Here is a 23,421-nt window from a genome sequence, read left to right on the forward strand (position 1 = left end):
AAATTACCTGAGTGTACCATTGTAGAGAAAAAAGCAAGACGGATCTATTCAGTTTGATTACAAACAGATATGCTTTTATTAATAAAACATCAAATAACATTAGAAAAGTTAGGCAATGTGAGGCAATCTATTCCAATGCAATGCTGTGAGGAAGGTAACATAGGTAAGTTATATTTTTTTATTTGAATATGTTTTAAAATATTAATCTCTACTATCACCAGTGAAATATTGCCAAGTTGGGTCTTACATACAGTCATTATCTTGTGTTGCATAAAAGTATCTACATAGCACAGTTTCAGTAAATGTTTTATATCATTTGTGAAAACATTCAATTTAGTTGAAGTGGCTTCTGCAGAATCCTCCTGAGTCATGCATGGATCTTTTTTGTCTTTCTGTGTGCTGTTATCCCTCACCTGTCTTACTTTCTATTGGGTATGTCAGCATTATAACTAATGTTCTTTTCAGTTTTAAATGTGCAACGTCAAATATATTACCAATTTGTTTGTAAGTGCTCCTAAGGACCTTGTTGTGCAGTGTGGTGGGACTCAGACTAAGTATTAAACAAGCTTATTTTTCTGCCTGCCTTCACAGACCCAGTTGAATGTACTTCTGGAGAAGCTTCGAGGCACTGTGAGTATCTGTGTCGCCATATCTGATGTCCTCTCTCTCACACTGGTAGTCATCAACTGAACTCAGATTGCATCTGATAGATATGTTTTACCTGTCTTTCAAAGGGTTCCAGCTTCATTCGCTGTGTGAAACCCAACTTGAAGATGGTGAGCCACCAGTTTGAAGGAGCCCAGATTCTGTCTCAGCTGCAGTGTTCAGGTATTGGCTAGAAGAGGAAGATCATACTCGCAGAACTATTATTAACATATTCACGGGGAAAAAAAGTTTAAAATGCAGTTGTTCATTATCCGTTATAAAGATTACTACGGATACACACACGTACACAAACACCATTCTCTCCCCTTTCCTCACCAGGCATGGTGTCAGTGCTGGACTTGATGCAGGGAGGCTTCCCCTCCCGAGCTCCCTTCCATGAGCTCTACAACATGTACAAACAGTACATGCCTGACAAGCTCACACGACTGGACCCCAGGCTCTTCTGCAAGGTGGGTGGCTCCCCCAAGATCAGCATTCCATTTCATATAAACCTTGTATTATTCAGATGTTTATACTTTTAGAAGACTTTGACTTGGGGTTTTTGTTCTTGTTCCTCTGCAGGCTTTGTTCAAAGCGCTGGGGCTGAATGAGAATGACTACAAGTTTGGTTTGACCAGAGTGTTCTTCCGCCCTGGGAAGGTAAGCACTGCTTTCAGCTCTCTTTTTAATGTGCATGAATGTCATACGGGCCAAATGACCTAGAGTAATTCTCTTGATGTCCTGCTTCGTGATCAGTTTGCGGAGTTTGACCAGATCATGAAGTCGGACCCAGACCACCTGGCAGAGCTGGTGAAGAAGGTCAACCAGTGGCTGGTCGTCAGCCGTTGGAAGAAGGTCCAGTGGTGCTCCCTTTCTGTCATCAAATGTACGTCAACACCCCTGACTCATACTCGCACTGAGCTGGACAATGTACTGTCGAACAATAGCACTCCTCCTAGTTAACAATAATAATGGATTTAGTTGTTAGGGACCGATACAATGAAAAGATTGACACGTTGCACCCTCATGCTTTAGGTTGAGCTAATTTGCAGCGTTATGTGTTAGGTTGCGCTAATTTGTAGCATCATGCTTTAGGTTGAGCTAATTTGCAGCGTCATGTTTTAGGTTGAGCTAATTTGCAGCGTCAGTCCCTACATGGGCTTTAAAATGGTGGAAAAGACCGAACTAACTTCTCAAACAAAACAGCCAATATAATGAAAAGAGTTCAAATGATTTCTGCTGAGTCAGGATTTGTTAAACTTTTCATAACTTTACATAATTTTGCCTCTACTTCTTCACAGGGCAAGAGGTTGAGAAATAGTTTTCCCCCCTCCATTTAGTCGAACTCTGATTACCACACTCCGGCAGCTGTATTCCACTACCATAGTTCTTATGTTTCACATTTCTATTGCTCGAGGCAATCTTTCACACTAAAAGCAGTTCCTTGGACCATTACCCTCCGTGCCAAGTTATATTGATTTTCTCTCCCATTTAACAAAGTGCAGCATCGGCAGTGCTTATTAGGGTAAAGTATCAAATCAATGATATCACGTTGTAAGTAATAACTGTAGACTGCCTCGGTCCATCAGTTACCTGCTTTTTTCACCGTCAGGATATCCCGTATCTGAGGATATATGCATTGTGATGGCTGGCTGCTCTTCCATTTTATTTCCCCTCCCCCAAAACAATCTAACTTAATATCCCTATTAAGAGTTGTGTGTGGCTTTATCTCTGTGTGAATTGGCCCAATATCAAGTCAAATCAAAATGTATTGGTCACATACACATGGTTAGCAGATGTTAATGTGAGTGTAGCAAAATGCTTGTGCTTCTAGTTCCGACAATGCAGTAATAACTAACAAGTAATCTAACATTCACAACTACCATATACACCCAAATGTAAAGGGATGAATGAATATGTACATATAAATATATGGATGAGTGATGGCCATGCGGCATAGGCAAGATGCAGTAGATGGTATAGAACAGTATATACATATGAGATGAGTAATGTAGGATATGTTGACAATACTACGTTGACTAGATATGACAATTTATCCCCCCCCCCAGTGAAGGAGAAGATGAAGTATCGTGCCTCTGCCCTTATTAAGATTCAGAAGACCGTCCGCATGTGGCTCTGTAAGAAGAAACATAAGCCACGGTGGGTGTACACACACACACACACACACACACACACACACACACACACACACACACACATTATCTTTGTTTAAAAGTGCTTCACACTCTGTGCCTTTTGATGGCTTCTCCACATTCTGCAGTTAGAAGTTCAAATCAATCTGGAGAGCTCAGCCGTGACTCGTCACCGTATTGCATTTGGAAAATATATATTGCTTTGGTGAATGCATCCATCCGGGTGATGGCTTTTTGAATTGTTTTGTTATCATGGTATTCTGACTGTATGTACGTGTGTATGTGCACGTGCGAGCGTGCTCACACTAACGTGTGTGCGCGTGGGCTCATACGGCCACAGCGTCGACGGCATGGTGAAGGTGCGTAACCTGAAGATGCGTATGGAACGCTTCAACGAGGTGGTGGGTGCTCTGAAGGAGGGCAAGCAGGAGATGGCCCAGCAGGTCCAGGAGCTGGGGGCCTCCATCGACACCTTCATGGCCAATATCAAGGTGAGGAGGGCTCTCCTAGGCACAGATCTTTGATCAGCTTCCCCTGCCCCATTCCTAATCAAATCATTTCTGACTAACAATTAAACACATTACTGTGATTTAGTTTACAATTAAAATGGTCAAAAATAATAAAAAATAGCTTGTTAGCAAAATTCTAGGACTGTCTGGGAGTTGTCTGAGTGGGGATAACTGAAAACTAGCTGTTATTGGCAGAGAGGCTTTTCTTCTTGGTTTGTAACTAATTTACTGCCTGGTAAGACCAAAACAGGCTGAAATGTCAGACCGTCTTTTCAAACAACTCTTATACTGAAAGGGCATTAGCATAATTTTCACAATTTCACAGTATTATTTCAACCTCAGTGTGTGTAAATACATATAAAGCACAGGAAAATCATGTTTTTGGACTGTACTAGGACTTTAGCCATTAGTGGGGGAAATATAAAATGGACCCAGCGTCTATGGCAGAACAATTTTTTCTTGAGTGGATTGTCAGGGAGCCGGAACATAATTACTAATAATTTGTATACTGCAAATTGACCACAAGAAGCCCAAAGAGATATTTGCCTAACACATAATTTCAAACCTTGCTTAATTTGTATACACATATCACTCTATTATGCGTGGGAATACTTTGCAACAGATTTCCAAAATTAAAATAACTTGGAGCTGGTTTGCTTGTGTTTTTACAAACTTTTATGTCGAACAATAAAAATTGAAATTGCTCAGAAAACTTGGGGGTCAAATAATTCATCCTACACCAAGGAGGCCAGGGTGACTCCGGGTGCATTCATAAATTCGCTCTCGGAATAACTGATGAATTTACGAACGCTCAACACCCCGTTGAATATGACCGGTGTCAGTAAACCTTGGCAAAAAAAAACATAATTAAATTGTTGCCAGCAGCACAGTTACAGTCACCAACGCTCTGGATAACATGAGAACAGCCTAACCAGCTCTGCTAGGGTAAGAAAAATATCCAGAGTGAGTTCTCTCATTTATGTCTGGAAGTAGCTATCAAGCTATCTAACTTTAGCCAGTTCGCTTGGGTGCTTGATTGCCGTTGTTAGGTCAGAACGCTCGGATCAACCCTACTCTTTGGCCAGATCGTCCAGTGTGGCTCTGAACACTCCGAGAGCGAAACGCTCTGAATTTACGAACGGACAATCTGACAACGCTCTGAATTTACGAGAGTGAATTTACGAACACACCCTAATATGTCTTAACTTTCTAATCTAATCCCACTGATTTTATCACATCTCTCTCTAATCTCATTTCATCTCCCTGTCATCTTGTCAGGGAGCCATTTCCTGGGGTTGTTTTGATCCGTAATCCTTTAATATGGCTAAATATGGCAATGGTTCTCCCCTCTATTCTTCTGCTATAAACATCAGTCGGTATATGGTAAGGGATTTGTATTTATTATGGATCCCCATTAGCAGCTACTCTTCCTGGGGTCCGACAAAACTAAGGCAGTTATACAATTTTAAAAACATTACAATGCATTCATAACCGATTTCACATCACTCTAAGTGTGTGCCCTCAGGCCCCTACTCCACTAACACATATCTCCAGCACAAAATCCATGTGTACGTGTGTGTGTGTGTGTGTGTAGTGCTTATGTTATCGTGTGTGTGTGTGTTTTGTGTTGCTTTACAGTCCCTGCTGTTTCATTTCTCATTTGAGTTGCCAAACTTTACATCATTTTGGGTGTATTTCTTCAGGGAAAGAGGTTGAGAAATACTGTGTTTTTCCTGTCCATTTAATCGAACACTCCCCTCTCTCCCTCTGCTAGAAACATCAGTCTCCACTCGGGAGACTAGATGACTGGCATCCGAGCAGAACATTTTCCACATGAGCAAATGTTTCTAGTCTCCTCTTTTTGTCTCCCTCGCTCCCTAGTTCAGTCACCTCTGTGCATCTGCCCGACCCTGCGCTCCTCTGTTAGCCCATTGGCATCTGCTCTGTGTTCACCAGCTAATGATGCTATTCCTAGCCCTTTATGACGCACCTTGTGTAGCATCGCTAAGGGCCTAGCGTAGCATCGCTAAGGGCCTAGCGTAGCATCGCTAGCTGAATTATACAATAGTCATAAACAATAGCTGTCAGTCAGCTTGTCATTTCCCCCTGTGGTGTCTGTCTGAACCACGTCAGGGAAATCAATCCACCCTATACCCCCCACTGATAGACAGGGTGTGACACCGAGGTGACCAGGGTAGCAGGTGGCGGTGGGGCTCTGAGTCGATGTCTCTCTGGTTAGCTTATTGAATAGATCTGGAGGGTATCACAACCCTAAACAGACAAGGGGATTTCTGCCAGGCCCACTGCGGAGGGCTGCCCCTCTCACTTCCTGGAATCGGACAGTTTTAATTACACCACTTGTATAGGAAACAAGGATTAAATGAGAAAAAGTTTAATTAAATGAGATTCTGGGATATTGGGAATTGGATGTTACTTTTGGCATATTCCCCATACACTGAAAAGACTATCTCAAATGCCTGTGTTAGTCGGTGCGCTCAGCAGTGTTAATGGGGACGGTAGTAGCACATATTGGGAATCATAACCAATGATTAACAGCCTTATTCTAAAATGTATTATATAGTTTTTTTCCCCTCATCAATCTACACGCAATACCTGATAATGACAAGGCAAAAACAGTTTTTTAGACATGTAAAAAAAAAAAACATATCACATTTACATAAGTATTCAGACCCTTTACTCAGTACTTTGTTAAAAACTTCTTATGGCTGGGGGACATTATTGAGTAGCTTGGATGAATAAGGTGCCCAGAGTAAACTGCCTGCTCCTCAGTCCCAGTTGCAAATATATGCTTATTATTTGGATATTTGGATAGAAAACACTCTGAAGTTTCTAAAACTGTTTGAAACATGTCTGTGAGTATAACAGAACTCATATGGCAGGCAAAAACCTGAGAAAAAATCCAACCAGGAAGTGGGAAAGCTGAGGTTGGTCGATTTTCAACTCAGCCCCTATTGAAGTTACAGTGGGATATTGGTCATGTTGCCCTTCCTAAGGCTTCCACTAGATTTCAACCGTCTTTAGAAATGTGTTTGATGTTTCTACTATGAAGGGGGGCTGAATGAGAGGGGAATGAGTCAGGTCTGGCAGCAGTCACGCGCTGGTCACGCGCATTTCACATGAGAGGTATCTCCCGTTCCTTTGCTTTTCTGAAGACAAAGGAATTCTCCGGATGGAATATTATTGAAGATTTATGTTAAAAACATCCTAAAGATTGATTCCATACATCGTTTGACAAGTTTCTATGGACTGTAACGGAACCTTTTGACATTTCGTCTGCAACTAGTGAACGCGCTTTGAGTTTTGATTTGTTTACCAAACGCGCTAACAAAAGTAGCTATTTGGACATAAATGATGGACATTATCAAACAAATCAAACATTTATTGTGGAACTGGGATTCCTGGGAGTGCATTCTGATTAAGTTATTTCTGACTTCTGTTGACTCCAACATGGCGTATATTTGTATTTGTTCTCTGAGCGCCGTTCTCAGATTATTGCATGGTTTGCTTTTTCCGTAAAGCTTTTTTGAAATCTGACACAGCGGTTGCATTAAGGAGAAGTGTATCTAAAGTTCCATGCATAACACTTGTATTTTCATCAACACTTATAATGAGTATTTCTGTAAATTGATGTGGCTCTCTGCAAAATCACCGGATGTTTTTGGAACTACTGAACATAATGCGCCAATGTATACTGAGATTTTTTGATATAAATATGAACTTTAGCAAACAAAACATTCATGTATTGTGTAACATGAAGTCCTATGAGTGTCATCTGATGAAGATCATCAAAGGTTAGTGATTAATATTATCTCTATTTCTGATTTTTGTGACTCCTCTCTTTGGCTGGAAAAATGGCTGTGTTTTTCTGTGGCTTGGCTCTGACCTAACATAATCGTTTGTGGTGTTTTCACTGTAAAGCCTATTTGAAATCGGACACTGTGGTGGGATTAACAACAAGATTACCTTTAAAATGGTATAAGATACTTGTATGTTTGAGGAATGTTAATTATGAGATTTCTGTTGTTTTGAATTTGGCGCCCTGCACTTTCACTGGCTGTTGTCGCATCGATCCCGTTAACGGGATTTCAGGCCTAAGAAGTTTTAAAGCACATTTGGCAGTGATTACAGCCTTACAGTCTTCTTGGGTATGACGCTATAAGCTTGGCACGTGTGTTTGGGGAGTTTCTCCCATTTATTCTCTGCAGATTCTCTCAAGATTTGTCCGGTTGGATGGGGAGCATCACTGCATAGCTATTTTCAGGACTCTCCAGAAATGTTAGATCGGGTACAAGTCCGGGCTCTGGCTGGGCCACTCAAGGACATTCAGAGACTTGTCCCAAAGCCACTCCAGCGTTGTCTTGGCTGTTTGCTTAGGGGACCTTTAATGCTGCGGAAATGTTTTGGTACCCTTCCCCAGATCTGTGCCTTGACACAATTCTGCCCCGGACCTCTACGGACAATTCCTTCGACCTCGTGGCCTGGTTTTTGCTCAGATATGCACTGTCAACTGTGGGACCTTATATAGACAAGTGTGTGCCTTTTTCAAATCATGTCCAATCAATTGAATTTACCATGGGTGGACTCCAGTCAAGTTGTAGAAACATCTCAATGATGATCAATGGAAACATGATGCACCTGAGCTCAATTTTGAGTGTCATAGCAAAGGGTCTGAATACTTATGTAAATAAAGTACTTCTGTTTTATTTTTAATACATTTGCAAACATTTCGAGGAAACCTGTTTTCACTTTGTCATTGAGGGGTATGGTGTGTAGATTGATGAGGAATTTTTTTTATTTAATCCATTTGAGAATAAGGCTGTAACGTAACAAAATGTGGAATAAGTAAACTGGTCTGAATACTTTCAAAATGCACTGTATATGTTTATAATACTGACCATGACATACTGTATGACAGACAGGTCCAAATAATTCTGGTTTTAGCCTATTGTTTTTGGGGGGAATAGGCCTAGGACACCACTCCTATGACCTTTGACCTATGCCCCCTCCTTTAGGCCACAGTGATGACCAGGAAGGAGATTGACCAGGAGTACCAGGGGCTGGTGAAGAGCTTGGAGCAGCTGCTCTCCTCCATGCAGAAGAAGAAGCAGGAGGAAGACGAGATGGAGAGGCTGCGGCGCATCGAAGAGGAGATGGAAAGAGAGAGGAAGAGGAGGGAGGAGGACGACCAGCAACGGCAGCAGGAGGAGAACGACAGAAAGAAGTAAGGGGAGGCCGGAACATAAAAGCAGCCCTTCATATTTTGGTTGGTGCCATTGGCATGATGACCTCTCAATTTTAAAGAAACCCCCAACAGGATATGTCCAGAGTTGATGCTCAGAGACTGAGCTTATACGTGGTTCATGGTTTGATCATGTTATTGAGAACATTGATCAGGCAGAGGCATGTCCATCTGTGATCTAAAGTAACATGGCGCTTTGCCATATACGAGCATTAACCACCTCTGTCGTCCCTGCCCCCTCTCATTAGGAAATCAGAGATGGAGCATAAGAGGAAGCAGGAGGAGGAGGAGAGGAAGAGGAGGGAGGAAGAAAAGAAGATTATGCAGGTTTGTGACCCCAATGAAGTGACCTTTTTGTGGAAAAGGAGAGCTTTGTTACCCTTCTCCTCCTACAAGACACTCCAACACTGCCCACTTCATCACATATTGACCCTTTTGCCTGATAGTAGCCTGTAGTCTCTTGCTATGGAGCAGCCTGTCGTCTCTTACTATGGAGCAGCCTGTCGTCTCTTACTATGGAGCAGCCTGTCGTCTCTTACTATGGAGCAGCCTGTCGTCTCTTACTATGGAGCAGCCTGTCGTCTCTTACTATGGAGCAGCCTGTCGTCTCTTACTATGGAGCAGCCTGTCGTCTCTTACTATGGAGCAGCATGTAGTCTCTTGCTATGGAGCAGCCTGTCGTCCCTTACTATGGAGCAGCCTATCGTCTCTTACTATGGAGCAGCCTTTAGTCTCTTACTATGGAGCAGCATGTAGTCTCTTACTATGGAGCAGCATGTAGTCTCTTACTATGGAGCAGCATGTAGTCTCTTGCTATGGAGCAGCATGTAGTCTCTTGCTATGGAGTAGTCTCTTAATATGGAGTAGTCTATGGAGTAGTCTCTTGCTATGGAGTAGTCAATTACTATGGAGCAGCCTGTAGTCTCTTACTATGGAGCAGCCTGTCGTCTCTTACTATGGAGCAGCCTGCAGTCTCTTACTATGGAGCAGCCTGTAGTCTCTTACTATGGAGCAGCATGTAGTCTCTTGCTATGGAGTAGTCTCTTACTATGGAACAGCCTGTCGTCTATTGCTATGGAGCAGCCTGTAGTCTCTTGCTATGGAGTCGTCTCTTACTATGGAGCAGCCTGTAGTCTCTTGCTATGGAGTAGTCTCTTACTATGGAACAGCCTGTAGTCTCTTACTATGGAGCTATGGAGTAGTCTCTTGCTATGGAGTAGTCTCTTGCTATGTAGTAGTCTCTTGCTATGGAGTAGTCTCTTACTATGGAACAGCCTGTAGTCTCTTGCTATGGAGTAGTCTCTTGCTATGGACTAGTCTCTTGCTATGGAGTAGTCTCTTGCTATGGAGTAGTCTCTTACTATGGAACAGCCTGTAGTCTCTTACTATGGAGTAGTCTCTTATCATAGAGCAGCCTGTAGTCTCTTACTATGGAGTAGTCTCTTATCATGGAGCAAGCAGCTGTAGTCTCTTACTATGGAGCAGTCTCTTACCATGGAGCAGCCTGTAGTCTCTTACTATGGAGTAGTCTCTTATCATGGAGCAAGCAGCCTGTAGTCTCTTACCATGGAGCAGCCTGTAGTCTCTTACTATGGAGCAGTCTCTTACTATGGAGCAGCAATGGATTGATTTCTTCCCAGTCGTGTTTGTTGTACTGATATCTCTACAAATGTAATCTGTATATATGTAAGTATATTATTTTCTTCCAACCTAATGCATCCCATTTAGCAGACGCTTTTATCCAAAGCGACTTAGTCATGAGAATCGAACCCACAACCCTGGCTTTGCAAGCACCATGATTTACCAACTGAGCTACACTACTGTTCCTGCTGAGTGAAAGTCATTTGCTCCCCGGTCTCACAGGGAGACCGCCAGGGTCTTGGTATTCGTCAGATTCCCCAGTGGGTCATCGCTGGCTGATGATGGATCACTCCTGCTGACTTTCTCCTTCCCAGACCTACCCTGCTCCCTCTAGACTGAGTCCTCTGCTTTCCTTCTTCCCTGTATTCCCCCTCCTGTCCTCTCCTGTCCTGTATTCCCCCTCCTGTCCTCTTCTACCCTGTATTCCCCCTCATGTCCTCTCCTGCCCTGTATTCCCCCTACTATCCTCTCCTACCCTGTATTCCCCCTCCTGTCCTCTCCTGCCCTGTATTCCCCCTCCTGTCCTCTCCTGCCCTGTATTCCCCCTCCTGTCCTCTCCTGCCCTGTATTCCCCCTCCTGTCCTCTCCTACCCTGTATTCCCCCTCCTGTCCTCTCCTGCCCTGTATTCCCCCTCCTGTCCTCTCCTGCCCTGTATTCCCCCTCCTGTCCTCTCCTACCCTGTATTCCCCCTCCTATCCTCTCCTACCCTGTATTCCCCCTCCTATCCTCTCCTACTCTGTATTCCCCCCTTATCCTCTCCTACCCTGTATTCCCCCTCCTGTCCTCTCCTACCCTGTATTCCCCCTCCTGTCCTCTCCTACCCTGTATTCCCCTTTTCTTCTGTCTTCTATTGCCATATGCTGTTCCCTCTTTCTCTCCTCCTCTACCCTCTATTCCCAGCCTCGGGACCCCTTTTCCCCCTCCTTTTTTCCCTTTTCCTCTCATTCTTCTTCTGTTCTCAACTCTCCATCTCCATCAATCCTCTTCCTTCCTCATTTATCACATTTTTCCACAAGTACATACAGTAGCCGGCCACCCCTGGGCCGGGGGTTCGGTATTTTTTGCAGAATGGGGTGTATTTTGTTGGCCTCTGGTACATTCTAATGGCTTGACTCCATCTGAAATACACAGTGAAATGATTGAATACTTTATCAAGTTTACCTCATAGATTGGAAACAATAGTTGTGATATTGTGTAGAAAGACATTACTTTAATATTTATATTACTGAATATGTTTGAATTCAGTGTACTTTTAGATGTTTTGGATCTTGTCTAGGCCTATTGTTAGGTTATATTACTTGTTAGATATTACGGTTAAATGTTAAAAATGTTTAATGTTCTCTTACTTAGAAAAATTGTCCTGATCAAATCAAATCAAATGTATTTGTCACATACACATGGTTAGCAGATGTTAATGCGAGTGTAGAGAAATGCTTGTGCTTCTAGTTCTGACCATTGAGATTAAAATCTTTACAGTTTTACTGTAAGATATGTATTGCCACCGATGTTTGTTCTCTAAATGATGTGTTTTATTAATACCCTTTTAAGGATCGTACCCCCCTTTTATCCAATTTTTGCAAAAAATTACATACCCAAATCTAACTGCCTGTAGCTCAGGACCTGAAGCAAGGATATGCATATTCTTGACACCATTTGAAAGGAAACACTTTGAAGTTTGTGGGAATGTGAAATTGATGTAGGAGAATTTAACACATTAGATCTGGTAAAAGATGATACAAAGAAAAAAACATGCATTTATTTTTTTGAACTATCTTTGAAACGCAACAGAAATGCCATCATGTATTTTTCCAGCCCAGGCACAATTTAGATTTTGGCACCTAGATGGCAGCAGAGTATGTACAAAGTTTTAGATGGATTCAATGAACCATTGCATTTCTGTACAAAATGTTGTATCAAACAATAGCATGGTATTCTTTCATTGTAATAGCTACTGTAAATTGGACAGTGCAGTTAGATTAACAAGAATTTAGACATCTGATATGGGCAGAAAGCTTATGTCCTGGGAATTGTTTTTGTTGCTTACAACCGTCCCGTGGGGGGGGGAACACCAATCCCGTGTTAAAACATTGTGTTTCCCTCTCAACCACTCAATTTGATTTTCTAAGTTAACAACAATTCTTTACCACATCAGGAGACCACTTTTGACATCTGGGGAAAAAATGTATTTTTGGTGGACACAAAGGAACAGAGGATGGCTGGGCAATGGGCCGAAGGGGGGCTAGGACCCCCATCCGGAAGTTAGAGAATGCGTTTTTCAAAAACCTGAAACAACTTTTCCAGAGCCATAATCATTATGCTGTATTTTCCTTTTTTTAAATAAACTAAATGTGCTTCTATGCATCTCTGTAAAATCTGGGTAAAAGATTGAAAGGAATGTGAGTGTTATTAACTGCTTTTCTAAAGTCTACCAACCTTGCCAGCAGGCATACCAACTACAGTGGGGCAAAAAAAGTATTTAGTCAGCCACCAATTGTGCAAGTTCTCCAACTTAAAAAGATGAGAGAGGCCTGTAATTTTCGTCATAGGTACACTTCAACTATGACAGACAGAATTTTTAAAAATCCTGAAAATCACATTGTAGGATTTTTAATGAATTTATTTGCAAATTATGGTGGAAAATAAGTATTTGGTCAACAAATTCTTGTTTACAATGACAGCCAAACCCGGACGATGCTTGGCCAATTGTGCGCCGCCCTATGGGACTCACAATCACGGCCAGTTGGGATACAGCCTGGATTCGAACCAGGGTGTCTAGTGACGCCTCTAGCATTGAGATGCAGTGCCTTAGACCGCTGGAGCCCCTCAACCCACCAGCCCCCCCTTTTTCACTGCCCTCCTATTCTTTCCCTTTTTACCCCCCTTTGCGTCTTCCTCTACCCTCCTATTATCGCCTTGGTGATTCTCTCCTGGAGGTCACCACCACTACACGGTCTCTAATCTACCAGCGGTAAAGGCCCAGGCCTGATAAAAGCTCCCAGCTCAACCTACCTCAAAGGTTTCCTCTGCAACTTCTCTAGAACAGCAAAAATCTGTTTCTCCCTCTCCAGCTTTCTTTGCTGCCTACCTAGACAGCCCTCCGATAAACACCCCTCCAATTAATAGCGCGCCTTTAAACAGCCCTCCGATAAACAGCCCTCCGATAAACAGCCCTCCGATAAACAGCCCTCCAATAAACAGCCCTCCGATAAACAGCCCTTCGATAAACAGCCCTCCAATAAACAGCCCTCCGATTAATAGCGCGCCTTTAAACAGCCCTCCGATAAACAGCCCTCCGATTAATAGCGCGCCTTTAAACAGCCCTCCGATAAACAGCCCTCCGATAAACAGCCCTCCGATAAACAGCCCTCCATTAAACAGCCCTCCATTAAACAGCCCTCCGATAAACAGCCCTCCAATAAACAGCCCTCCGATAAACAGCCCTCCGATAAACAGCCCTCCGATAAACAGCCCTCCGATTAATAGCGCGCCATTAAACAGCCCGCTGATAAACAGCCCTCCAACTTCTTCATAATGTCTTAAGAGTTCCCACTCACCTTTAGTCTCTGATTTAAGTTGTTTTTGCGGTTGTCTGCTGGGTGCCCCTCAGTCTGCTGGGTGCCTTTGTCTGCTGGGTGCCTTTGTCTGCTGGGTGCCCCTCTGTCTGCTGGGTGCCCCTCTGTCTGCTGGGTGCCCCTCTGTCTGCTGGGTGCCCCTCTGTCTGCTGGGTACCCTTCTGTCTGCTAGGTGCCCTTCTGTCTGCTGGGTGCCCTTCTGTCTGCTGGGTGCCCTTCTGTCTGCTGGGTGCCCTTCTGTCTGCTGGGTGCCCTTCTGTCTGCTGGGTGCCCTTCTGTCTGCTGGGTGCCCCTCTGTCTGCTGGGTGCCCCTCTGTCTGATGGGTGCCCCTCTGTCTGCTGGGTGCTCTCCTGTCTGCTGGGTGCCCTCCTGTCTGCTGGGTACCCCTCTGTCTGCTGGGTGCCTTTGTCCGCTGGGTGCCCCTCTGTCTGCCTTTGTCTGCTGGGTGCCCTTCTGTCTGCTGGGTGCCCCTCTGTCTGCTGGGTGCCCCTCTGTCTGCTGGGTGCCCCTCTGTCTGCTGGGTGCCCCTCTGTCTGCTGGGTGCCCTTCTGTCTGCTGGGTGCCCCTCTGTCTGCCTTTGTCTGCTGGGTGCCCTTCTGTCTGCTGGGTGCCCCTCTGTCTGCTGGGTGCCCCTCTGTCTGCTGGGTGCCCCTCTGTCTGCTGGGTGCCCCTCTGTCTGCTGGGTGCCCTTCTGTCTGCTGGGTGCCCTTCTGTCTGCTGGGTGCCCTTCTGTCTGCTGGGTGCCCTTCTGTCTGCTGGGTGCCCTTCTGTCTGCTGGGTGCCCCTCTGTCTGCTGGGTACCCCTCTGTCTGCTGGGTGCCCTTCTGTCTGCTAGGTGCCCTTCTGTCTGCTGGGTGCCCCTCTGTCTGCTGGGTGCCTTTGTCTGCTGGGTGCCCCTCTGTCTGCTGGGTGCCCCTCTGTCTGCTGGGTGCCCCTCTGTCTGCTGGGTGCCCCTCTGTCTGCTGGGTGCCCCTCTGTCTGCTGGGTGCCCTTCTGTCTGTTGGGTGCCCTTCTGTCTGTTGGGTGCCCTTCTGTCTGCTGGGTGCCCTTCTGTCTGCTGGGTGCCCTTCTGTCTGCTGGGTTTCCCTCTGTCTGCTCGGTGCCCTTCTGGGTGCATTTCTGCGTCGTCTAGATGTGAAATCACAGGGAGAGACTTATAGCAGCTGCTACAACCAGGATAATATATCTAATCAGGCCTTACCACACAGCAGGCCATGTTATTGCCTAAGTTGTCCTCCTGTCACTCAGGGCTAATCGAGGCTCCATCGCTCCCCAGGACAGAGACTAATGGGGTAGATGTGGCCCGGCACAGCCCCTCAGCCCCTGGCCCTGCTCTAATGTTTGGCTACAGAGGTCTCTGGATTTCTCCCCTGAAATGTGTGAGAAGAACAACATCCGAGTTGTTTATTGGCTGTGTTTGAAGATTAAAAGTGGCGTGTTCGGGTAAATCACTATGAAAATGTGAATCTATGGCATTTAATAAATACTTCCTAACTTTTTAAATTTCAACTTTTTGAAAGTCGAGGCCTAGTGATAATGATAGTCTATTCTTTGCTCTAGTGATGCTTCACATCAATAGCGGCTCATGATGATGCGATGGGGATGTTGAGAATTATGATGCAGTGACGATGATGAACGTGTGTTTGTGTTCAGGCGGAGATGGACATCCAGATAGCGCTGGAGCGGGAGGAGGACGTCCAGCGATCGGCCTTGTTGGAGCAGGAGAGGAGAGACAGAGAGCTGGCCATGAGGATCGCCCAGAGCGAAGCCGAACTCATCAACGACGAGGCCCAGATGGACCCCAGTCTGCGCAGGTACACATGCAGATATACACACTTATCTGTCCATCTATATGTTAGTATGATTATATTGTCACGTGTCAATACTCAAGCCCTAGATTAGGTTTTCACAGGGCCCAACCAAGGTTGTTGTTTAACCCAGAAATGTTTTAATAGGAGCTGAAAGGATTCAACACGTCAAATAAAAATAGCTGTTGTATTTCTTAGGTCCATAAGGAGACTACACCTGTCCACTGCAGGCATGTGTAACCTCTTTTCTCCTCCTCTTGTTCTCCCCTTTCCCAGCAATGGGTCTTTCTCAGGTCTCTATCCAAACACAGTGAGAGCCATGTAAGACATTAGCCAATAGCTTATCCTCCTTCTTCCAGTAACCTAACACAACCCATTAGTCCTTCATCTCAACCTCATCTAATCTTTCATCAACCTAGATCCAGGATTATACCAGCCCATGCAAAGCCATCATAAACAATACGCTAATTATCTAATTCTTCACATTGGATAGAACCAAATAACACTGCGTTCCAGTCATGATTCAATCCGCCATTGTGTTCCCCGCCCAGGGCATGAATCAACAGGGGATAAGCACGTCTGATAATTAGCCTGTGGAAACATATGACCATGACCACTGCGTGCCAAATCTTAACAGGAATGTATAATAGGGCTGATGGTTTTTCTGTTGCCCCAGTCTAATCATACAGTATCCTCTGTTTGCAGTGCTGATGGACATCAACATCTTCAGGCATTCACAATGTATATTCTATGGCTTTTGTCATACATTGTATTTGTTCTTATTGACATGGAAATCCATTTTATTTTCCATTCCTATTGTATCACACCATGCTCATTCCCCTCTGTAAACTAATCAACTACACAGTTGAGATGTACTGTAGAACTAACTCCTAACCACCGTTGGTGACAGGACTTAATAACTAGTTAGTTAGTACTCAGTCTTAACACTCTTGTAGTGATATCAGTAGCACCTACCGTCATAGAGATGATAGGTTTAGTCATGGTTAGTTACAGTTGGAACAGAGGAGTATTGTATTTGTGTTTCCTGAACACCTGGCCTGTTCACCCATCAAGTGACTTCTTCACAACTGGTCACTGAGAGATACAGTTAAGCATATTCCACCGCTCACAGGTGTCAACACTCCACAAGTGTCACAACAGTGTGAGACTGTCACAACACGCGCTGACATCACGTATCAGATGGCTGCACAGACAGCTCTTAGTGGAAGCCTCCCTGGTCTCCGTGACTAATGGGGAATACTATTATACTACGGATACAGGTAACTGCCAAAATAAGTGAAACACCAACATAGTGTATTTTAATAGGGCGAACAGCTTCAATGTGCCTTGTTATACAAGTGTCTAGAACTCTTTTGGAGGGATGCGACACCAAGATGTATTGTGTGCTTTGTTGATGTTGGTGGAAAACGCTGTCTCAGGCGCCAGTCCAGAATCTTCCATAAGTGTCAAATCTGGTGTTTGAGACACACACACACACACACACACACACGCTTTAAACCCCTAGGCTCCTTTAAAGACCCCTCTTTCAAAGTCACTGAGATCTCTTCTTCTAGCCATGGTAGCCAAAATAATGGGCAACTGGGCATTTTTATACAACACCCTAAGCATGATGGGATGTTCATTGCTTAATTAACTCAGGAACCACACGTCTGTTGAAGCACCTGCTTGCAATAGGTCGTTATCAATAAAACGTCACCATTTTGCATGGAATAATAAAAAAAATATATCTGACTATGCTCTTTAAAAGAGGTGATGAAAATAAAACCAAATATTTATAAGATTAAACTCCTATGAAAATCATTGTTTTGTTCGTTATAAAATAGTTAAAAATCCTAGTGAGCAATAGGAAATGAAGACATTTTTGCCAAGGGTGTTATCTTGTTAAATGTATTGAATCTTGAAATCAGATTGTGTGTGTCTATTTTAGGATAAAATCAGATTTTGTGTCCGCTGTGGTTTGACAACAGCTATAGCACTATGAAAACAACTAACTTCCTTAAAGGCATGACATCCATCAGAGTTGCTCGTCTCATCTTCAGTAGTCATTCTTTTGTAAGCCCTTGTTACAGTAGCTCTTAATCCCTCCAACGTTGGCCAACACCCCTCAGAGTCTCTATCTCACCATCAATCCCTGTTACACCAGGAGCACTTTGGGGGGGTGACATGTCAATTATCCAGCACTCAGCCCCACGAGCTGCCACCACCACACACTCCACTGTCTCTCCCTGTCATCTTTCTGTCGCTCTATTATCTGCCCAGGCTGGCCCTCCTCCCAGGAGGTTAGCTTATTGTCAGCTATTGGATTAGCACCAGAACACCCAAGGATCCCTCTACAGCAGCCCAAAGCCTTGGCCCATAGACGCCCTTACAGACCCTTACAGACCTGGAGGGCCACCCGTAAATAGGGGCCAAGTCCTGCCTGCCGGGTTATTGAATTAGAGGTCTCAGCAGAGCGCTGCAGGAGGGTAGGGAAAGGCTGCAGACGGTTTAAGTAAGCCCAGGAACATACTGATTCAGGGTGGGTGGGTGGGTGGGTGGTAGGGCTGACTCCAATTTGTCGACTGGTCAATTGTTTGGTCGATAGACTGTTGGTCGACTAATTCAAAGGTTTTTCTTTATTTTACCATTTTCTACATTGTCAATTAATAGTGAAGACATCAAAACTATGAAGTAACACATATGGAAAAGTGTTAAACAAATCAAAATATATTTTATATTTGAGATTCTTCAAATAGCCACCCTTTGCCTTGATGACAGCTTTGCACATTCTTGGAATTCTCTCAACCAGCTTCATGAGGTAGTCACCTGGAATTCATTTCAATTAACAGGTGTGCCGCCTTAAAATTGTATTTTTGGAATGTCTTTCCTTAATGCGTTTGAGCTAATCAGTTGTGTTGTGACAAGGTAAGGGTGGCATACTGATCATAGGCCTATTTGGTAAAAGACCAAGTCCATATTATGACAAGAGCAGCTCAAATAGGCAAAGAGAAATGACGGTCCATCATTACTTTAAGACATGAAGGTCAGTCAATCCAGAAAATGTAAAGAACTTTGAAAGTTTATTCAAGTGCAGTCGCAAAAACCATTAAGTGCTATATTGAAACTGCCTCTCATGAGGACTGTCACAGGAATGGAAGACACAGAGTTACCTCTGCTGCAGAGGATGAGTTCATTAGTTACCAGCCTCAAATTGCAGCCCAAATAAATGCTTTACAGAGTTCAAGTAACAGACACATCTCAACATCAGCTGTTCAGAGGAGACTGTGTGAATCAGGCCTTCATGGACGAATTTCTGCAAAGATACCTCCTCTAAAGGACACCAATAAGAAGAAGAGACTTGCTTGGGCCAAGAAACACAAGCAATGGACATTAGACTGGTGGAAATTTGTCCTTTTGTCTGGAGTCCAAATTGGAGATTTTTGGTTCCAACCGCCATGTCTTAGTGAGACGCGCTGTGGGTGAACGGATGATCTCCGCATGTGTATTTCCCACCGTAAAGCATGGAGGAGGAGGTGTTATGGTGTGGGGGTGCTTTGATGGTGACACCGTCAGTGATTTATTTAGAATTCAAGGCACACTTATCCAGCATGGCTACCACAGCATTCTGCAGTGATATGCCATCCCATCTGGTTTGGGCTTATTGGGACTATCATTGGTTTTTCAACAGGATAATGACCCAACACACCTCCAGGCTGTGTAAGGGTTATTTTACCAAGAAAGGAGAGTGATGGAGTGCTGCATCAGATGACCTGGCCTCCACAATCCCCCGACCTCAACCAAATTGAGGTGGTTTGGGATGGGCCGGACCGCGGAGTGAAGGAAAAGCAGCCAACAGGTGCTTAGCATATGTGGGAACTCCTTCTAGACTTTTGGAAAAGCATTCCTGGTGAAGCTGGTTGAGAGAATGGCAAGAGTGTGCAAAGCTGTCAAGAACAAAGAGTGCCTATTTGAAGAATCTCAAATATAAAACATATTTTGATTTAACACCTATTTGGTTACTTTTTGATCCCAATTGTGTTTATTCATAGTTTTGATGTCTTCACTATTACTCCACAATGTAGACAATAGTACAAAAAATGTAGAAAACCCTTGAATGAGTAGGTGTCTCCAAACTTTTGACTGGTACTATGTATAAAACAAATATATCATTTTTTTGGACACACGAGACACCTGTCTTATTCGCACCCATCTCTGTGAACTAATCCGTTGTGGAGGCCGAGACTAATCCGTTGTGGAGGCCGAGACTAATCCGTTGTGGAGGCCGAGACTAATCCGTTGTGGAGGCCGAGACTAATCCGTTGTGGAGGCCGAGACTAATCCGTTGTGGAGGCCGAGACTAATCCGTTGTGGAGGCCGGGACTAATCCGTTGTGGAGGCCGGGACTAATCCGTTGTGGAGGCCGGGACTAATCCGTTGTGGAGGCCGGGACTAATCCGTTGTGGAGGCCAGGACTAATCCGTTGTGGAGGCCCGAGACTAATCCGTTGTGGAGGCCCGAGACTAATCCGTTGTGGAGGCCCGAGACTAATCCGTTGTGGAGGCCCGAGACTAATCCGTTGTGGAGGCCCGAGACTAATCCGTTGTGGAGGCCCGACACTAATCCGTTGTGGAGGCCAGGACTAATCCGTTGTGGAGGCCCGAGTATAATCCGTTGTGGAGGCCCGACACTAATCCGTTGTGGAGGCCAGGACTAATCCGTTGTGGAGGCCCGACACTAATCCGTTGTGGAGGCCCGACACTAATCCGTTGTGGAGGCCAGGACTAATCCGTTGTGGAGGCCAGGACTAATCCGTTGTGGAGGCCCGACACTAATCCGTTGTGGAGGCCAGGACTAATCCGTTGTGGAGGCCCGACACTAATCCGTTGTGGAGGCCCGACACTAATCCGTTGTGGAGGCCCGACACTAATCCGTTGTGGAGGCCCGACACTAATCCGTTGTGGAGGCCCGACACTAATCCGTTGTGGAGGCCCGACACTAATCCGTTGTGGAGGCCCGACACTAATCCGTTGTGGAGGCCCGACACTAATCCGTTGTGGAGGCCCGACACTAATCCGTTGTGGAGGCCGACACTAATCCGTTGTGGAGGCCACGGGAATGGCACATTCAAAGAAGCGGAGTGTGGCTGAGATGTACAATTTTCATCTCTCCAGAATGCGCGCGCTCACGCAAATTTGTGCACATTAATTTTTTCATAACTTCATTGTGTGAATAGTTAGTGTCTTATCAATTCTCCATTACGTATATCACCAGTAGTACATTTACCATTAATTCCTATAATTTCTGTTCTACAATGTTCTACAATGTTTGTTTGTTTACGGTTATTTCTGTTAAGGCATTCAATGTATTATTATTCCAGTCTTTTACTGTTCTCACTGTCGATGTGGACACATTGTGTGTAGAGTGCACAACCTATGCTACACTTTTGAGAAACATTTTGGTTTATTATTTTGTTTTGAGCACTCCTGTCAATTTTGAGTAAGGACACGCACCTGACTACGCATAGAATTAGGCCTACAGGGTACCTGGCCCACTTGCAAATGTAGGCATATAAATCTTTCCAGCTCTCTGATCCAGTGGAAATGTCATAAAATAGGCCTACCTAATTACTTTTTATCCCTTGCGCAAATAGCCTACAGCTGTCTTTGTCCCGAGCTCACTGGCCCAGAATATTTTATAATGTTGCAAGTTTGCTAGCTCTGGCTTCTGGAGGGACCCAAGTTAATGGATACAATGTTTCAAGTTTGTTGCAATGTAGCCAATGTGATTTATAGAATATTTATTTTTATCAGGATATTTTTTCCCTGCAGGCTACAATGTTTTTATTTGTTGACTTTATAGGCTATTTTTACGTAGTTGGAAATGGCAATAGAAGTTACTTTTTAGGTTTGTATAATTTTAATTTAGATTTTGATAGAATTTTGATAAACCACATGACAATGATTTTGAGATACGAAGACGTTATTATAAATTAAACTGTTCCACAAAAATGTGCATATGAAAACCCTAACTGGCATGCGGATCGGTAGAAATGGGAAGATAAATTGGAATTCCTCATGAAAGGTTGCCGATTCCTCGTGTAGCGTATTACCAGCAACTTCAGGAGAGAAACAGTAGAACCTGCGAAAGCCAGTAGGAGCGGGAGGATGGTCAGGTTATCTTGATTTCTGGCTCCCTCTTGAGTTATTTGTCTTATTTTGTCAAACAATGAGCTCAGTGCATTTATAGTTGATTTTAGTAAAACACATATGGAAAGATACATATTTTAACATTTTCACCAGACTTTCTCTTTTTTTTAGTAGGGGACAGCCCTAGTTTCCTGGGTGGGGACTAGGGAGTAGGTTAATGGGTGAAATGGGCATATACATGCAGTCCGGCTACCCTCAGACAGATTTCCCCCTTTTTTCCCCAACTTAGCACTTGATAACTTCTCTGATTGTTACCAGTAGTTTAGTGTCTGAACATGACCACAGCACTATGGTGCGCCAATCCGAGCTGGGATTCCCAGACGTCCCACTCCTTGGACCTGTCAGATGTTCAATTACAATTAAATTGAGTTCCTCTCTTCTCTCCCTTGCTTGCCGAGACTGCAGGGGTTCCCAGGTGCAGGCACTCAAAGCCGGTGGCGTGAAGAAGTACGACCTGAGCAAGTGGAAATACGCCGAGCTGCGGGACGTCATCAACACCTCGTGCGGTAAGACTTTCCCCCCAACCCCTCTCACCACTACCAGCCCTGAAGGGCTACTAACAGCATGGGGCCCCATCCATTCACTATGCTACTCTGAAAAAGCCCTGGGAGAAACAGGCAAGGTGTTGAGCTCTCGGGAGATTCTTGATCCTGCTCTGTGCACCTCCATTAATCACGCCATCATTAATTCAGCCCCGTTGTTAATAATTGAACATCTGGCCGTGTTTTCAGTAATGTAACCTCTCCAAAAGTGTGGTATGTTGCTTTTTCTTTTCGCCCCGCTCTTGAGTTTCCTGACTTGGTGTGATTTCTCCTATAGTTTTCAGGGACAGCCAAAGGGTAATTTCGAGGAGATTGCAGCCGGGCGAAACTGTCGACCAGGGCCGACGGGAGAGTGTACGCACAGCTGCTACGTTAATAAGGATGCAGTCCGGTGGCAGATGATTACCATTATGGTGGATTACAGTGTTTTGCTCTCTTTAGCAGCTTCAGTAGTAAAACATGGAGGAGAGTCCTACCGTCTGTCTGAATCCACATGTAAACAGATGAATAGGCCAGCTGGCAGTTAGGGAGCGCTCCGGACCAACAGTTCTGCTAATAGCCCGATTAATTTAGTTCACAGCCCTGAAGTTCCCTATATGAGTGGATGGGAAACTGGCTAATTGTCTAATGCATTAATTGTGATGGAAATTAAATCTGGAGGGTTGTAACGATTTTGTTACGTTCTCCACGGCCCTTTTGAGTTATTTACACCCATCCTGTTGCAGCTTTCTCTCACCAATTTGAACGTTTGTCGTTTCCTGACCGGTGCAGATTAAAACTTGAGTATTACCTTGAATATTATTTACATGTGTACCTAGTGATGGGCACCGATATGGAAAATCTGTGTCGATATCATTTGCATTTTCCCATATCGATATATCTGTTTTATAAAAAACATTGCAACGACTGTATGTGAGTGTAGACTTACCTGTTCACTGTCCATTGGGCCAGTTGTGAATGTTCAAACTATATCGATATAACCAACATTTTATTGGTAAAGGAGGTAAAGAAAATACTCCACATTTGATTCACAGAAATTATACTGAACAAAAATATAATCGCTTCATGCAACAATTTCAAAGA

The 23,421-nt window shown here is 44.3% G+C and overlaps 1 protein-coding gene across 3 annotated transcripts in view; it reads left to right on the top strand.

Moving 5' to 3' along the window:
• LOC139375370 (unconventional myosin-VI-like) overlaps positions 1-23,421 on the top strand; it is a 106,538-nt gene that overhangs the window by 73,786 nt on the left and 9,331 nt on the right. For 2 of the 3 annotated variants that reach the window (XM_071117092.1, XM_071117093.1), the window contains exons 19-29: positions 592-630; positions 735-828; positions 985-1,115; positions 1,228-1,305; positions 1,402-1,531; positions 2,715-2,805; positions 3,139-3,289; positions 8,341-8,549; positions 8,816-8,894; positions 15,436-15,596; positions 22,202-22,302. In XM_071117092.1, coding sequence (XP_070973193.1) covers positions 592-630; positions 735-828; positions 985-1,115; positions 1,228-1,305; positions 1,402-1,531; positions 2,715-2,805; positions 3,139-3,289; positions 8,341-8,549; positions 8,816-8,894; positions 15,436-15,596; positions 22,202-22,302 — 1,264 coding nt within the window. Of the gene's footprint in view, positions 1-591; positions 631-734; positions 829-984; positions 1,116-1,227; positions 1,306-1,401; positions 1,532-2,714; positions 2,806-3,138; positions 3,290-8,340; positions 8,550-8,815; positions 8,895-15,435; positions 15,597-15,866; positions 15,912-22,201; positions 22,303-23,421 lie in introns of all 3 variants that reach the window. The other variant, XM_071117091.1, reaches the window with a different exon arrangement.

The sequence above is a fragment of the Oncorhynchus clarkii genome, chromosome 19 (genome assembly GCF_045791955.1).
Source record: "Oncorhynchus clarkii lewisi isolate Uvic-CL-2024 chromosome 19, UVic_Ocla_1.0, whole genome shotgun sequence".
NCBI lineage: Eukaryota > Metazoa > Chordata > Actinopteri > Salmoniformes > Salmonidae > Oncorhynchus > Oncorhynchus clarkii.